Below are 18,671 nucleotides of genomic sequence, written 5' to 3' on the forward strand. Positions count from 1 at the left end.
CTCTTTCTCTCTCAAAATAAATAAGCATTTAAAAAAATTGGGGCGCCTGGGTGGCGCAGTCGGTTAAGCGTCCGACTTCAGCCAGGTCACGATCTCGCGGTCCGGGAGTTCGAGCCCCGCGTCGGGCTCTGGGCTGATGGCTCAGAGCCTGGAGCCTGTTTCCGATTCTGTGTCTCCCTCTCTCTCTGCCCCTCCCCCGTTCATGCTCTGTCTCTCTCTGTCCCAAAAATAAATAAACGTTGAAAAAAAAAAATTTAAAAAAATAAAAAAGTACTTGGACTAAAAGTATATGTTTACTGGAGTGCCTGACTGGCTTTAGTGGGAAGAACATACAACTCTTTTTTTTTTTTTTCATGCAACTCTTGATCTCTGGGTTTTGAGTTCGAGCCCCACATTGGGTGTAGAGATTACTAAAAATAAATAAATAAACTTAAACTTTACGCTGATCTCACCTCTTGAAGTTTGGCTCTTTTTGCATGTGGAAAAGTAAAAAATTAGTGGTGTAGGTTAAGGACTAAGGAAGTATGAAGCTTGCGAATCAAATGAGGAGAGCTGATGCAGGGCATTTATGTTCTCCTCTTACAAGGTGAAGCTACTAATCTAGGAAAGAGGTCTAGGTTGGGCTCATTATTTTGTCAAAACAATGAGTCAGTTTGGTGAAAATAAAATAGAGCTGTACTCATTGTATTTACCTCCTTCGGCAGTCACTTATTTGTGTGCTCAATTACTGAGAGCAGAACTGTCTGCTGAAACGTTCTGGGACAGTGGAGATGTTCGAGGTCTGCCCTGTGTGTTATGGTAGCCACGAACCACATGTGGCTGCCGATCACTGAAACGCAGCCAATGTGACTTGAGGAATTAGATGTTTAATAATACTTGATTTTCATTAATCTAGATGGACACAGCCACGTGTGGTTATTGCACAGCACAGATAGCAGAAGACAGTCACAGCCGTGAGGGGCCTGGGACTTCCTGTCACTCACTGCTGCCCACCGTCTCTGAACCTCAGTTGTCCCATCTACAAAATGGACAGGATAGCAGTCCCCACCTCAGAGGGTGGCTGTGAGGGTTAGCATGATTAAAGGAAAGCACTTATATAGAAAGTGCTATAAGTGTTCCTTGCTACTTAGGTCTTCCGGAGATTCTGGCATGGTGGGAGAGATAGCCTGAGTACCAACCGCCTGCTACACCACCACCACCATTTATTAAATTCTTATACTAGGCCCACACCTGTGTGTATTATCTTATTTAATCCTCATGGCATTTTTAGGAACTAAGTCTTATTATCATCTTTGTTTTACACGTGGGGAAACTGAGGCAGAGGCCGGTCAGGATTCAACTCAGGACTGTCTGATTCCAGAGTCTCCAATGTGTATTCCCTGAGGTCAACATGGGTAAAGAGGTAACACACACCCTGTGCCTTAAACAACCAAGTCAAATTATGAATGCTTCCTTTCCACTCCGAATGGATTGCGTTGTTCAGTGTGTGGAGATCGTTTCAGACCCAGCCTGAAAGAGGAAGAACATGTACCAAGAACACAAAAACTTTTAAAGAAGAATAAAAGTAAAACCCAGCCCTCTTGGGGTGAGTTTCCACAGGGTAATGAAAGCCTTTATGACTTTGTGACTCAGAAGCTCAGAGCTGAAATAGCTTAGCAGTGAATCAGTTCCTCTGATAGTCAAGTTGGAGCCATTTTATTAGTGGAGACTAAAACTCTAGCATATTCCAAGTAAAGTATTAAAAACCTAATATCTGAGGGGCATCTGGGTGGCTCAGTTGGTTAAACTTCCGACTTCAGCTCAGGTCACGATCTCATAGTTTGTGGGTTTGAGCCCCACATCAAGCTCTGTGCTGACAGCTCGGAGCCTGGAGCCTGCTTCGGATTCTGTGTCTCCCTGTCTCTCTGCCCCTTCCCTGCTCATGCCCTGTCTGCCTGTCTGTCTCTCTCTCAAAATAAATAAACATTAAACATTTTTTTAATCTAATATTTGAGTGGAAGGGGAGTCTCCACTTAACCTCACCTCAGCTCTCTGGTTTATTACCTTTTACATTCCAGTGGCACAACTTATAAATTTTTTAAAAAATCCTTTTCTTTATCTCTCTCTCATTATCAAAAAATAAAAAAGGCTCTTTTTGCTGACCTCTCCTCATTGTCGGAAGTGACTGCCTTGGACGGTTCCTATTTCCCTCCCTTCTCTCTTTTGCTGTTGTGTCTCCTTACTGCTTCTCCCAAACATAAATTCGTTCAACAAGTGTTGACCAAGAGTGTACTCTGTTGGGCGCTCAGCACTGCAGGTGGGATCGGGAACTAGCCAGACTTGCCCCTGCCCGCACAGCTCCTGGTGCAGCTGTGAATCCAGCCAGAAGTCAGTGAATTCAGCGTTCAGTGGGTTTAAACTCCCGGAAGGTTAAAAAAATTCTTTTTCATTATTTGCAGATTCTATTGATGATGAGAGCTACTAAGTCCAACAAGGGCTTCATATATATTTATTCTTACCGAATAAATGAACTCCCTCTTTTTACGGTTGAAGTCCCACTTTTTAGGGGTTTGGGGAGGGCACGCGGCCTTGGTCAGGGTCCTGGAGCAGGTTCTATGCACATGCCCACTGCTGAGACTGTAACACCCCATGTGAGAGGCTGGGTCTTGGCCAAGGGTCCGGCCCACCCTGCGGTAATGCGCAGAGAGGCTCAGGGTTCAGACCCCTCTGCTTGGCATCCAGGCGCTCTCGCCTTCCCATTGTATTTCCTTGGCTAGAGTCAGCCCTGGGGCAGGTAGCCAGAGCAGTGCCAGGGCCTGGGACATTGGTGCCTTGGGGCCTCACACTTCTGATCTCAGAGACCTTGTCTGGGGCTCCTCTGGTTTGTCCCAGTGTGCTGGACACATTATGGTGGCGTCCCCCGTAGGACATAGCTTGAGGAAGGGCCTCCTCCCGGGGCCCTGAGACTAAGTTCTATGCTCTCTCCCACTGCTGTGTGCGTGTCTGGCTTTCTTTGTGCTTCATCTCTCTGGGCTAAGTCTACTTCCATCCCCATCCCAGACAGTCCCAATTCCCAGCTCTACCTTGTACCTGTGGTGACTGATCAGCCTAGCTTGCTAAAGAGCCCAGATGTCAAAGCCAGCCCCAGTTTAGGAAGGAGCACTGGGGACAGTGGATTAAACCACTGGCGATGGCAAAAATCCCATTGAAAGAGGTTATTTACTATGGGACACCGAGATCTCAGCTTCAGCAAAGCACAGCTAGAAGCTCGTTGCTTAGAAGGGATGGAATTGAATTATTAAGATTTTGACTCAGTGCTTTCTGCTTACTTTCAGAGTTCTTTTCTGTGACTTTCGTTTTCTCTTGATCTTGGAATCAAGGAAAGCAGAGGAACATGATCCTCTTTATATTGTTTGATGGTGGTAGTTTGTGATTCTGATTCTGATCCAACACAAAGGAATGTCTCCTGTGTCCTAGACAGCCTCAGGCTTTCTCATCTGATCTTCAGTACAGCCATGCCGGGGACTTCTTCATCCTCTTCTACAGGGTACCCAGGCATTGAGAGGCCCTTCTGAAACTCTAGGAACTTTCCACCTCAAGCTGGATTTGAAGTGAATTTGCCCAGTACCAGCCTTCATTCATTCTCTAGCAAATTGTCTCAGAAACATACCAAGCAAAGGAAGGAGAGGTTAAAAAGCTAGGAGCCAGGATACCAGCATTCAAATTCTGGCTTTGTTTCTTAGTAGCAGGTGATCCTGAACAAGCTAGTTAATTTTATTATGCCTCAAAATAAAGATAATAGTAACAAGTAACATATACCAAGCCCTTAGAAGAGTGCCTGGTATGCTATGAGCCCTATGGATGGGAGTTATTATTCCTGGGCATCTGGTACCAATACTTATTAATAACAAAATGTAGATACAGAGATCTGGAGAGCCGGCTCAAAGTCACACGGCTGGTAAGTGGTGAAAATATACAACAGGTCACTTGACATCCTCAGCCCTCAGTGGAGGTTAAGAGCACAGGTCTGGAAATGAGGCAGGCTTGGGGCTGCAGCTCAGTTCTGCCACCCACTAGCTGTGTGGTCTCCGGCAAGTCGCTTAACATCACTGAACCTCAGTTTCCTCATCTGTAAAATGGCAATACTGATACCTCTGTTGTAAGAATTAGACGTGAATGTGTTCAAAGTGCCGGGCATGGAGTGGATGTTCACATGCAAAATAAACAGACAAGCCCAAGAGTCACACAGTTCGGTCCTCTACCGAGGCAGCTAATCCAGGTGCCTGGCCAACCTGGTATCTCTCCACCTGCAGCCCTGGCAAAAGGCAGAGCTGGAACACAACCACCCCCAGGGGCAGCTTTTTTTTTTTTTTTTAAATTTACATCCAAATTAGTTAGCCTGTAGTGCAACAATGATTTCAGGAGTAGATTCCTTAATGCCCCTTACCCATTTAGCCCATCCCCCCTCCCACAACCCCTCCAGTAATCCTCAGTTTGATCTCCATATCTATGAGTCTCTTGTTTTGTCCCCCTCCCTTATGTTCATCTGTTTTGTCTCTTAAAGTCCTCATATAAATGAAGTCATATGGTATTTGTCTTTCTCTGACTGACTAATTTCACTTAGCATAATACCGTCCAGTTCCATCCACGTAGTTGCAAACAGCAAGATTTCACTCTTTTTGATTGCCGAGTAATACTCCATTGTATATGTATACCACGTCTTCTTTATCCATTCATCCATCAGTGGACATTTGGGCTCTTTCCATCCTTTGGCTATTGTTGATAGTGCTGCTATAAACATGGGGGTGCACGTGTGCCTTCGAAACAGCACACCTATATCCTTTGGATAAATACCTAGTAGGGCAATTGCTGGGTCGCAGGGTAGTTCTATTTTTAGTTTTTTGAGGAACCTCCATACTGTTTTCCAGAGTGGCTACACCAGCTTGCATTCCCACCCCAGGGGCCACTTTTAGGAAGAAGATCCTGTAGGGGGTTGTCCAGATCGATTGGGCTTCACCGCAGTTCCCTTGGAGGATTTGGTTTTGATTCAAGAGCTCAAATGCCTGTCAGGACATCTCGAGAGGCCGGTGGGGGCACAGGCTATGGAAAGCAGAGTGGTAATCCCGCCTGCCTTTTTGTTTGGGCCTTTCTGTTTATCAGCAATATCAGTGACTATGTCAGAAATGTACCAAACAGCTTTGCTTTTTATCATAGTTGCCGTTTGGCCAAAATAAATGCCTTTCCCCAGAACTCGTTTGACAACATAGCCTGGAGCAGTAGGGCAGCCAGGGTGGAGACGCAAAAAGTCAGAGATCCACATTTAGCCAGGTAGACCTGGATGGGCCACATGTCTCTGTGTCCCCCCAGGTCCCTCTACGTCCTGAGGGTGGGAGGAATCTCCTGCTGGCCCTTCCCAGAGCCTTCTCTGACCTCTCTGCTTATGGTGGAAATTCTCCCAGATGCTCGTGGCTGCCAGACTGACTGCCAGGGAGGAGCGGTCGCTGCCCGTCTGGCAGCTGTCCTGGGCGGGCCTCGGAGGTCTGGAACCGAGCCACGTGAGAGAACTGCTACACCAAGCCTGGGCCTAGCGTCACTGGGCGCTTCCTCTGGTCGCTGGGCCCTGCCCTCCAGGGCGGGCTCCACAGCCTGGGAGTGCCCTTGGGGCATGCAAGGGGTGCTGCCCAGGTGCCATAATACAAAATAAAAGCTCCTGGTTCAATGCTTCCTGTATGCTGGGCCCTGTGCTGAGCACTCTGTATTCGTTTTCTCACTTAATCATTAAAGCAACCCTAGTAATAATACATGAGCTTACGAAGTCAAATGCACTCAAATCATGGAATGATTACGCTGAGAGGAATACCAACACTATAAAATACAGTCCCAGCCTTCAAGGAGTCACCGTCTGGTCTTAATCCTCATAAGACTGTTCTGGGTCCTGTCTGCCAGAGTCTGAATCCCAGCTCCACCACTTAATAGCTGTGTGACCTCTGATAAATTGCTTAACTTCTCTTGTCTTGGTTTCTCCTTTTGTAATTGGGGAAGCTTATTACCTTTTAGGGTAGTTGTAAAGATTAGTGAGACAATCTATAGAAAGCTCCGGAAACAATGACTAGTTCAGAGCACTTAGTAACCGTTAGCCATGATTGGATGGTTTCAGGAGGTCTGTGATATTCTAGGTCAACTAGCAGGTGACTCTCCCTTTGTCTATGAATGTTTCTCAAGACAAAAGTGGCCACAACCCAGGAGCCAGAGATGAAGAAGTATTTCTGAATGGGAGGTCAAGTTTAGATGCCTGGCTGGACCTAGAGATCTTGTTAATCTACTTTGCCTACCAAAAAGCTGAGGTACTTGGGGGGGCTTTGTAAATGCCCTCTGACCCCCACTTCTCCTGGGGCCATGTCATAAGACACAGAAATCTAGCTAGGGAGGACTGGGGGGGCTTCATAAATCACATGTTCCACTAGACCTGGAGGCAGACTTAGAGATCATCTAGTCTAAATTCCCCGGTGTTTACAAGAGGGACTCTGAGCTCAGTGGTTGAGCCTATGTCTCTCTGAGATCAAATCTCAAAGAATTGGAGAGTTCACTGATTTGAAAGTCCAGTCAGAAGAGCTGGGCCTGGGTGGCTCAGTCGGTTGAGCTTCCGACTTCAGCTCAGGTCATGATCTCACGGTTCATGAGTTTGACCCCCGCGTCAGGCTCTGTGCTGACAGCTCAGAGCCTGGAGCCTGTTGAAGATTTTGTGTGTGTCTCTCTCTCTCTCTGTCCCTTCCCTGCTCACGCTCTGTCTCTCACTCTCTCAAAAATAAAGAAACATTAAGAAGAGCTGGGCCAAGTCCTGCACTTTGCCCTGAAGGAGTATGAGGATCAGTGAGATGGCATGTCTTTGGAAGTACTGAAAAAGTGTTACCATTGTAGATGCTATTATTTCCATGGGCACCTGGTGGTACTCATTGTAGTAGAATTCTCCAGAGAAATGGAACCAGTAGGGCATGTGTGTGTGTCTGTGTGTGTATGTGTGTGTGTGTGTGTGTGTGTGTGTGTGTGTTGACAGAGAGACTGAGAGACTTATTTTAAGAAATTGGCTCATGTGATTATAGAGTCCGGCAAATCTGAGATTTGAGGGGCAGTCCTGCAGGCTGGAAACAGGTAGGAATTCTATGTCACAGCCCCAAGACAGAATTCCATCTTCCCTTGGAAACCTCAGTTTTTACTCTAAGGCCTTCAGCTGTTTGGATGGGGCACATCCACCTGATGGAGAACAAACTCTTTCACATAAAGACAACTGGTTGTAAATGTTAATCACAACTATGAAATACCTTCGCAGCGACTTCTGGACTAGAGTTTGACCAAACAAGTGGCACCATAGCCTCGACAAGTGACACATGAAATGAACCGGCCCTCTCAGCACAAATGTAGCAGTCCGGTCTTAGGAGTCATGGTGGCGCCTCATCCCGTCCTGGAGAGCCCAGCATGGCTTGTGGTGTGATAGGCGCGCAGCAGAGGAAATGTTTCCGTGCGGGAGGGCGCGGTGGCTTGGCAAGGAGTGCTTGCTCAGTTCTCAGGGAAACCGTATTCAGAGGTTGGCATGCAGGTTAATTACTGCAGCGGTGACCTTCAGCGAACTGAGAGAGAAGCAGGCAGGCGTGACTTATCAAAAAACAGGAAATGTCCCAAAGAATGCCTTGAGTCATGGTCCAGAGTGTATTCTGCTTTTGAATCCGTTGTTATGTTCTGGGTTGAAAGTATTTAATTCCTTTCCATAGGAGGAAACTGTCATCTTAATAAAATTAGAGATGAGAACAGGGGGAGGTAGGTGATGTGGAAAAGGGGAAAAGAGCTTCCTGTAATTTAATCTGATGATCAGCCTCTGCAATTTAGACCTTTAAAAAAAAATGTGGTGGAATTGAATAATTAAATAATATAAATATGTGACTCTGTGGCTATTGGTAAGAAAGAAATTTATTGGGGTGCCTGGGTGGCTCAGTCAGCTCAGCGTCCCACTCTTGATTTCGAGTCAGGTCATGATCCCAGGATCGAGGGATCGAGCCCTGAGTCCAGCTCCTTGCTGAGCGTAGAGCCTGCTTGGGATTTTCTCTTTCTCTTCGTCTGCCTGTCTCCCGTACTCTCATACTCGCTCTCGCACACACACTCTCTCTCTAAAGTAAAAAGAAAGAAAGAGAGAGAGAGAGAGAGAGGAAGAAATTTACCTTTGTTTTTTTTGGCTGACATTTATGTGTGAATAGGTTTTCAATAAAATATAATGTGCACACATTCTGATAAAAAATAGAATCTCCTTTTTTAGAAGAGGTTGAGCTGGGTTTCTCCAGAAGGATAAGAGCCAATGTTAGCATGTAATCTTTACTTATTGACCAGGGAGAAGCGAGGAACAGCGGTTGAATGCATGGCCTATAGAATTAAACTAGTCCTGAGTTAGAGTGTTTCTTCCTAGCTCTGTGATCTTGCGCAACTTACCTAACCATTCTGGGCTCATTTTGCTCATCTGCAAATTCAAGATGCGTGGGCTTGCTGAGAAAGTTAAATGGAATGACCTATGGGCAGGATTTAGCACATGCTTGGCCAGAAGAGAGCGCCCCCTATCGAGTGGCACCCTTGGCATTAATGCAAGTGTTTGAAGTGGCCTCACGTTCCACTTGAACAGTCCCACCTGGCCCTGGTCAACCTGCACCTGCCAGGATTTGGCTGGTTCCCTTTGTTCGTCAATACACAATGGAATCATGTGTTCAGGAGCATATATTGGAAGAGTTGTTATGCAACTTGGTTTTTCTCATGGGATTATGAACCTCTTGAAGCCATAAAGCCCAGTGTCTAACACCCTCTTTACTAAGTGGCTTGTATCCGCCAAATGAAGCTTACCTTGGCATTCGTGGCTGCACAGTGTGACCATAACCTTCCCACACGGCCTGGTTGCCTCTGCTCCCTTCCATATTCCCTTGGCTCCAGCCAAATGGAGGGCAGTGTCCTCCCTCCCACAGAGTCCTCCCCTACTCTCACACTCGCTCTCGCACACACTGTGCAGCCACGAATGCCAAGTGTGCAGTGTCCCCAAACATGACTGGTTCTCTCTCCCCTGTGATTGACCTACTCACCCTTTTGCCCCCACCTGGAATGACCTTTTCTTCCCAGCTCCACGTTTCCAATCCATCCTTGTCTTTCAAACCCCAGCTCAGCCTCTGCTTCCTCTCTGAGGCCTTATCTGGTGCCCTCAGCCTGAAGTCACCTCCCCTTTTCATTTGTACCCCCTCTGATGGCAACTGCCACCTTCTTTCTATATCAGTCCCCCGTGGCCACATCTAGCTCCCTGCTGGAGCACCTGAGGGCGAGAACTATATCTTGGGTACCTTTGTATCTCCCACAGCGCCCAGCTCAGTGTCTGGGCCAGTGATACTTCAAAAATATTTGTTGGATAGAAGAATGAGGAAATGCTTTACTGCTGGTGGAAGAACTCACTTAGTGGACCCTTTCCATGGGCTGGGCTACGAGCTCCCTTTGCCTGACCTGGGCAGGCTTTATTCCCATTATCCCCCTCTGGCAGCAGGAAGCTCCGACCTGAGAATGAAGCAGACAAGAGCATGGTGGGCTTTTTTGCCGTGTGCTGAAAATAGTCATCAAGATTCATTTGGGTCTTCTATGCCATAGGCCATGACCTCCTTTTGTGGAACGTTTTAAGACCAAGAACTATCTTGTACTCTTCTGTTTCCCCAGTTCCTGGCACACAGCAGGTGCTTAATAAATGTTGGAAGATGAATGAATGAGCAAGTGGCACTCCCTTTTTCACGCCCCCCAACTGCTGACTTTGGGACAGTCCTGCCCCTGTGGGGAAGGGGAGGGAGATCAGTACCAGGCTCAGCACCAAAATGTCCCAGTGCAGCATTTCTTGTATGCTGATTCCCAGGCCAGTAACCAGGCTTGGGATTCAGCTCAACTGGACAAGTACTCGCTCTTTCCACAGCCTCTCTGGAGCCCTTGTCCTTGCTTTAGCTCCCTGCCTGGAATCTTGGGGACTTGGAGACTGAGATTTTCCTTCAATACCATCCATCAGGGACCCACATTCTGCCTCAAGCCCCCGTACCCAATTTCTGTAAATGATTTGCTGCTTTCTCCTTGCTTTACTTACTCTGCAATGGCCTCTTAAAATTTTCCATCTTTTCTCTTGAAGATCTGCTGTGGTCCCAGGGTCCAGAATCACTCTTTCTTGACTCAGTTCTCCACCCGCCAGGCCTGGTTATGGCAGCAAGGATGGTGGTGAGCTGGAGGGATATTAATGATACCATTTCATGCTTGTCGAGGTCAGGAATTTTTAACTTCCTTTAACTTTTAACTTTAACATTCATCACGCTTCTGACACCAGATGTATGGTGGGGCGTTCCCCAGCCAAGAAATTTTCTGTGACACCAGCTGGGTGTTTTACAATTTAACTCAATGTTGATACTATGTACCTGGAGACAGCATCCCCCAGGTTAAGGACTGAGAGGACAATAGCAAGTCCACGCTGTCACCTGTGCTTCTGACCTAGCAGGCTATAAATCTGAGGTTCCCATAACCCCTGTGCTGGGTTCAATTAACTGGCTAGAGCAGCTCACAGAACTCAGGAAAACATTTATGATTACTAGTTTACTAAAGGATAGGACAGAGGGTACAGATGAACAGCCAGATGAAGAGATATATAAGACAAGGTCTGGGAACGTCCTGTGTACAGGAGCTTCTGTCCCCATGGAGCTGGAGTACCTCAACCTCCCGGTACATGGATGTGTTCATCACACACCTGGAACCCCATACTTCTGGGATTTTTGATGGAGGCTTCCTCACATAGGCAAGATCAAGTATTAACTCTATTTCCAGTCTCTTTCTCCAGTCTAGAGAAGCCGGGAGGAGGTGGGGGCAGAGCCAAAAATGCCAAGCTTCTCATCATGGCTTGGTCTTCCTGGTGATCAGTCCCCATCCAGGAGCCATCCAGGAGCCCACCCAGAGTGATCTCATTAGAACAAAAGATGCTCCTACTCTTCTCACTTAGGAATTTATAAGGGTTTTAGCTCAGTGCCAGAAAGTGGTGGGGGAAACTCATTTGAGAATCTGATGAGGGAATAAACTGTCTCCCCAGAAAAACTCACAGATGTCACATTTTGTGTGTTGGAGCAAATAGTCTTAGAGAGTCTCAGGATACTCTGAAATCTGACCTTGGACTTTCCTGTGGCCACTGCTCAGGACGTCAAGCCCGTCACTCATATTATATTCATGCATTTTCTTTATCCAGTGTTTCTGACAGCTTCCAATGAGACACTGTGGTGTGATAGTGAACACACACTCGGGTTATGGAGCCAAGGAGACGTAGGTTGTTTCTGACTCTGTTTTTTTATTTGCTGTGTGACCTTAGGCAAGTTAACCAGCTTCTCTCAATTATTTGTCTATAAAAAGGGGATGAGAATGTTACCCTTGCAGGGCTATCGGAACGACTTAGAGACACTGTAGTAGAATGTACTTCCGGGGCGCCTGGGTGGCTCAGTTGGTTGAGTGTTGAACTTCGGCTCAGGTCGCGATCTCATGGTCCGTGAGTTCGAGCCCCACATCAGGCTGGCTGTTTCAGATTCTGTGTATCCCTGTCACTCTCTGTCCTCCCCACCCTTGTGCTTTCTCTCTGTCTCTCAAAAGTAAATAAATAAACAAACATTAAAAAAACACAAAGGAATGTGATTTCTGGCACCTGTAGATGGTTATATAGAACAGGCTGCTCCAATTGTGCAAAGAAGCCATGTGTCCCATTCTGTCAGTTTAAACTTTGCCTGGCCCCTCTTACTCTCAAAAGTACTCGCTTGTGTGGCAACCAGAAAGGAAAATTGGGAGGCTTTTCATCAGATGATGGGAGGGGCAGGTGGGGTCAGTATGGAAATGTGGGAGGGACAGGACAGCTTCTAGGTGATATCAGAGTCATATGCAGGGAGGAGCTCTGTAGGCCACATAGAGACCACAGTTAGAACGCATCAGTACAGGCCCCGGCATGAGCCGATGAGCAGGGTCATGCTGAAGTTTAAAAAGGGAAGCCGGTTGGGCTCTGGGAGCTGCTCAAGTGGAAAAGTTAATGCTTAGCAGAGTAAGGGTGATGATTCATGCTTTGTCTATGCTGAGGTCTTGGAAGAATGAGGTGGTTAGTCCCACAACTGGCATGTGCTGGGAGCCTTCGCAACATGACACTCAGCTGAACGGAACCCACTACCTCCTACGTTCCATAGCAGCAGAGGGGTAACTGGGGAGTGGTTCCCAGTGCGGCCACCAATGTGAGGCTGCTATCCCTGCCACTTACCAACTGGGACTTTGAATATGCCACTTAACTTCTCGGTTTCCTTAGCTCCAAAAGGGGGATGAAAATTATTATACATATCTCCTGGGGTTTTTAAAGAGGTTAGATGATACGAGATGAGAAAAAAAAATATGTATGTTGGTCTCTGCTCCTTTCCCCCACCACTTTCTGGCACTGAGCTAAAACCCTTATAAATTCCTAAGTGAGAAGAGTAGGAGCATCTTTTGTTCTAATGAGATCACTCTGGGTGGGCTCCTGGATGGCTCCTGGATGGGGACTGATCACCAGGAAGACCAAGCCATGATGAGAAGCTTGGCATTTTTGGCTCTGCCCCCACCTCCTCCCGGCTTCTCTAGACTGGAGAAAGAGACTGGAAATAGAGTTAATACTTGATCTTGCCTATGTGAGGAAGCCTCCATCAAAAATCCCAGAAGTATGGGGTTCCAGGTGTGTGATGAACACATCCATGTACCGGGAGGTTGAGGTACTCCAGCTCCATGGGGACAGAAGCTCCTGTACACAGGACGTTCCCAGACCTTGTCTTATATATCTCTTCATCTGGCTGTTCATCTGTACCCTCTGTCCTATCCTTTAGTAAACTAGTAATCATAAATGTTTTCCTGAGTTCTGTGAGCTGCTCTAGCCAGTTAATTGAACCCAGCACAGGGGTTATGGGAACCTCAGATTTATAGCCTGCTAGGTCAGAAGCACAGGTGACAGCGTGGACTTGCTATTGTCCTCTCAGTCCTTAACCTGCGGGACGCTGTCTCCAGGTACATAGTATCATCATTGAGTTAAATTGTAAAACACCCAGCTGGTGTCACAGAAAATTTCTTGGCTGGGGAACGCCCCACCATACATCTGGTGTCAGAAGCGTGATGAATGTTCTATGTGATGGTAAGGAATTCACACGGGAAGAGAACTTGTTTTATTTTTCTCCCCCTGAAAACAGATAGGTCATGCCTCCAAAGCATTCGGTACTCAAACACTAGCTTTTATTTTGATGAGTATTTGGGGACTTAGAGATCCAACAGATGCCTCTCTGTGCTTTGGACTTCTCTAAGGAAACTTTGAACACTAGCTGGAGGAACATTTATTCATGCAGGAAGGTCTCAGACACACAGAGAGAAAACCCATGTCTTCAGAAAAGGTGAACCTGTTGTAAAGGAAACCTTACATTCTTTGCAGGTCATAGAAAGTGTTCATCTACTAATTACCTTGTGCCGAGGCCTATGGGAGGGAGTCCAGCTCAGTCTTTAAGCTGTGGGGTCTTATCACATGCAGAGGCAGCACGGGAGTCAGAGAGGAAATTGCAGGTTATATAGGAACCAGTGCCAAGTATTAGCTCAGACACATTTCTCAGTTCCTTTGAGTCTCAGTAGCCACATCTATAAAATGGTGACACCTTTTAGCAAAGGTTAGCTTTGTTGGCTTCTTTCTGCAACACACTGGAGACACAGAAGCCCTGGGTAACCTTGGTCTATAGGAACTGGTGAGAGAGATTCAGGGGATCATGGCATTTCCATGATTGTGAGTCCTTCATTCCCCAACATCTCGTAGACCTGGGGTGGGAGAAATGTTTTAGGTCAAAAAATGCCATTCAGTTTGGAGAACCTTGACTCTTGTAGTCCTCACTCTAGGCTGATGAATGGGGAAATGCAAGCACACGGTTGGCCCTCAAGGGAATGCTCTTTGAATGGACGAATGAATGGACAAGTTCTAGAAATATTTCTAATTGATATTTCATATTTTTTATTTGCAGATGAGAAAAAGAAAACAAAGAAAGTTGACAATGAACTCAACCCTGTATGGAATGAGGTAACTTCATTTTTTTTTTTTTTTAACATTGTTTCAGTGGATAAGCCACATCTGATTGTCCTATCTTCGGTCAAAGGTTAGCTTTTCCCTTTGAAAGAAGAATCTCCACATTGCATCCCCCACCACTCTATCTCTCTTTGTGGCCATAGAGATAGCAGAACAGTTCAAGGGAACATACCACAATGACATCTCCTATATAATAGTGGTGTAAGTGAAGTCTGGAAAGGGAGTGGGAATCTTATGTTCTAGCCGGGAGCAGCTTTGAGCATGCTGTGTGACCTCGGTCCAGTTATGTTACACATCTGGGGCACATCTGTAGAGCAAGGGGTGGGCTTAGATCATCTCAAGAGTCGCGGAGGGAAAGCTCCATATTTAAAAATGTATCTGCACGTGACTAACCAAGAGTACATTACATGACACTGTGTGTCTGACTGAGTAATGACGTTTACTGTGTTTTATGCTGATAAAGTAGAATATCCTTATTGTAGACATTTTGAAAGCTTTAGATAAACAAAAAAATTTACCTTTGGACCCACCATCCAGAAGCAATTACTGTTAACATTTGGGATATAGCAATAAATGTTTATTGAATAAGTATATTGTAATGTATAAGTAATTATTATTTATAAATAAATTAATAAAATATGATGTCTTGACATATAGCAGATACAGCTTCCTCTCCTATTTTTTTCTTACTATTATATCCTAAGCATATACCATATCATTCCATTCAGAAGTATCTTTAACACTATGCAACATTCTATGGAAGTGCTATAATATATTTACTTCCCCCAGTGTTGACTTTATATCTATTTTATAAGCAGTTCAGTGTTGAATATATTTATAGATATGTGAAAGTTTTCATTCTTTCCACGAGTAGATTTTCCTATGCTGACTAATTTTTTAAAAGATGATCATCAGCCCCATTGTTTTTCCCAAAAGCTGGTCAAACTTTCCTGGATAAGCATAGCGATAAATGTCTTTGTTATTGTCACTAAGTCACCAGGCTGTGAAGACTTCTCCTCCACCAACTGTAAATTCCCCTCCTCTCCTAGTCCCGAAACTAAAATAAAGCCATACCTTTTCATTGAATGAGGTGAAGATGAACTGTCTTTTTAATGCCTTTCTGAGAAGCAGAAAGTTGAAAGGCAGTTCTGCTTCTCTGCAGTTTCACTGGAACCCAGAACCCAGCCAGCTGGACTACCAGCTCCGTGAAAGCAAGAGGCCAGTCTGGTTGGTCCCGGTGGATGCTGTGTGTGGATCCTAGCACCTCACACAGATCTCCAAGAATAAAACAAACTGAAAGTACATTATGTATGCATATAGTGCTTCCGGTTTTGAGTAATTCTCACATGCTTCTTTATATCTGGTCAATCCATGTAGCTGATGGCAGAGGTGGAAATGGTCACGTGAGCAGACATCCTCTGCAGGGTATCATCCGTCTCACCCCGTTTTGTTTCTAACATGTATTTTCTTTTAATGTTTATTTTTGAGAGAGAGAAAGAGTGTGAGCAGGGGAGGGATAGAGAGAAAGGGAGACACAGGATCTGAAGCAGGCTCCAGGCTCCGAGCTGTCAGCACAGAGCCCGACGTGGGGCTCGAACTCACACACCGTGAGATCATGACCTGAGCCAAAGTTGGACGCTCAACCGACTGAGCCACCCAGGCTCCCCATCTAACATGTATTTTTTTCTAATTGCAATTGTATTTATCAAGTAAACTTCCCAACTCTAGTTTTATAATGGAAATCTAACCCAAATGAAATGCTAACCCCAAACCTATTAGGGTTAGGATTCTAATATGAGCTCTGACACATTCACCACCCACTCCAAACCCAGTACAAGGAGAATCAAATCTTCAGTAGGCTCTGCTTTATTTAATTCATATGTTACATGATCAATCAAAAACATCAGCGGTGTTATGTTAAATTATTTTTGTGTGTTTGCCATTAGACAGCAATTTATTGCCTTAAAATGAAAGTCTCATCTAATTGCAGACTAATCATGGTGGTGCAGACTAATCAAGCCTAAAATAAAAGGCTGATGCATTTTAGAAAATGTTTTTTTAGATTATCTATCTCTTTGATAATAATATGACTAGGAAAAGCAAATAACTTAAAAACAATCAATGAAGAAAGCATTTTCATTTTATTTTATTTTTATAACCAATTGTGGTAAATTCTCTGACTCTGAGATGGGTTTGGTGACTTGCCCATAGTCACAGAGCCTAGAAAATGGGAAGCCAGAGGTCACCCCCGGGTCCTCTGAGGCTGTCTGGTTTGCCTTCCCACAGCTCTCAGCAGCCTCCAGGTTTGGAATTTGGTCACTTCTACTAACTATAGAATTGATGATTCACAAGACTGACATTGGTTAAGATAATGACATTTAGTCATTTAGTGTCCGTATGTCTTATTATACTATACTTCCTGACCCTTTTAAACAACTTTTCTGTTTTTATAACCTTTCCATGGACAGATTTTGGAGTTTGACTTGAGGGGTATACCACTCGACTCTTCATCTTCCCTTACAATTGTTGTAAAAGATTTTGAGACGATTGGACAAAATAAGTAAGTTGATTTCAACTATTTTTCTCATTTTACGTATTATATTACCATTGTTTATTTTGTTGAAGGAACGTATCGTTAATAACATTTTATGATATTTGCAATATAATCGTGCTTCGGTTCCATGTCCTCCCCCCACCCCCCATGCACACAACTTTCTGAGCCAATATCAGATGTGATTAATGATCACATTGCTTTCTCCAAACTTCTGTATAGTAGTCCCCTCTTACCTGTGGTTTCTGTTATCCATGGTCAACTGAGGTGCAGAAGCAGATGATCCTTCTTCTGAAATAGTGTCAGAAGGTCAATAGTAGCCTAACGCTACGTCACTGTGCCTACATCATTCACCTCACTTCATCTCATCACTTAGGCATTTTATCATTTCACATCATCATGCATAAAAGGGTGAGTACAGTACAATATATTTAGAGAGGGAGAGAAACCATATTCACATAACTCATTCAGTATGTTGTTATAATTATTCTATTTTATTATTAGTTATTGTTAATTTCTTACTATGTCTAGTTTATAAATTAAACTTTATCATAGGTATGTATGTACGTATGTAGGGTTTGGTACTATCTGCGGTTTTGGGCATCCACCAGGGGTCTTGGCACATATCCTAATGCATAAAGGGGGAACTACTGTATTCCTAAGAGGCTGCAAACACTAAGCCACCATTACTGTATCCAATTTGGCACTTGTTGTGAAATCTATTTACATTCCTAAAACATCTTTGTTGACTGTACTTAGTCACTTCCTACCCCGGGTGGTTTATCTGAACGGTAGCTATATTAAACACAAGCAAAATCATTTCTTCTTCCACTTATGTGTGACCATTCAAGTTCTACTTGCAGCCCCAACATCATTTTAATGTCTTATTGGCCTTTTAAACTCAACAGATCTAAGTCAGATTCCTGTCGCCTTTACTAGTTTCAAATGGGAAGGGTCACGACGGTGCCCATGGTGGGACTGAGGGTTGTCCCCTGAGTAAAGCTTGGGGATTTCCAAAACAGGTCTGTATGGGACAGAATGACCTCAGTAAATTCACCCCAGCCCTTGATCTGGACTTTGGCCTTACAGACTCAGAAACCAGTCTTAGGTTACCAATTCAAACTAACCAAGCTTACAAGAAACCGGTGCTTAAAACCAAGTTACTTATGTGTTATTTTCCAGTGGAAATAAATGCGTGGTGGGAGGACATTCTCTGATTAATGAATTCTCCTTTGTGTCATCCTGCATGGAAAGCCAAATTACTCTGTATCCTTGATTATAAGATATCATTGACCATAGATGTATTATTAAATTAATAACAGGTTTGGGGTGGGGAAGGAGCCTGGTATTAAATGACCTTATCAATTGTAAGAAGCATCCAAGTTTTTAGAAATGTCAATACATTTAAAAATATGTCTTAGGGGTGCCTGGGTGGCTCAGTCGGTTAAGTGTCCAACTTTTGGTTTGGGCTCAGGTCATTATCTCATGGTTCGTGGGATTGAGTCCTGCATTAGGCTCTGTGCTGACGGCATGGAGCCTGCTTGGGATTCTCTCTCTCCCTCTCTCTGTCTCTCTGCCCCTCCCCTACTTGCACTCGCTCCCATGCACTCAATCTCTCTCTCAAAATAAACTTAAAATAAAATAAAATTTAAAAAATAATAAAAATGAATACCTTAGCCTTAAGCACATTTGGTATAAGTAGAAGGCTGCAATGAGAGGCATAAACCAGAAAGAATTAGTTGAAGTGCAGTGACCTTATGTCCTGACTTGCTTGGAACAGTCCTGGTTTATTGTCCTAGCACAAGGGTTAATAACACTTCTTTTGCTGTCAACAGTGACTTGGTTTGGACGGTAAATTAGATAGTCACCCTAATGACTGGAGTCTTCTACTTAATGGTGTCAGGCTAAGAGATCCTGGACAGACATTCACCCCCTGGACAGTGCTTTGATAGGTACTATACATGTTCACCTTTGATGAGATCCTTTTTTTCGTGTTCAGTT

At 44.8% G+C, this 18,671-nt stretch overlaps 1 protein-coding gene across 5 annotated transcripts in view; it reads left to right on the forward strand.

The window, feature by feature from the left end:
- Positions 1-18,671, forward strand: part of MYOF (myoferlin) — a 154,222-nt gene that overhangs the window by 11,091 nt on the left and 124,460 nt on the right. For all 5 annotated transcript variants that reach the window (XM_030334291.1, XM_030334292.1, XM_030334294.1 and 2 more), the window contains exons 2-3: positions 14,058-14,113; positions 16,588-16,679. In XM_030334291.1, the coding sequence (XP_030190151.1) occupies positions 14,058-14,113; positions 16,588-16,679 (148 nt within the window). The remainder of the gene's footprint in view (positions 1-14,057; positions 14,114-16,587; positions 16,680-18,671) is intronic.

The sequence above is a fragment of the Lynx canadensis genome, chromosome D2, assembly GCF_007474595.2.
Source record: "Lynx canadensis isolate LIC74 chromosome D2, mLynCan4.pri.v2, whole genome shotgun sequence".
NCBI lineage: Eukaryota > Metazoa > Chordata > Mammalia > Carnivora > Felidae > Lynx > Lynx canadensis.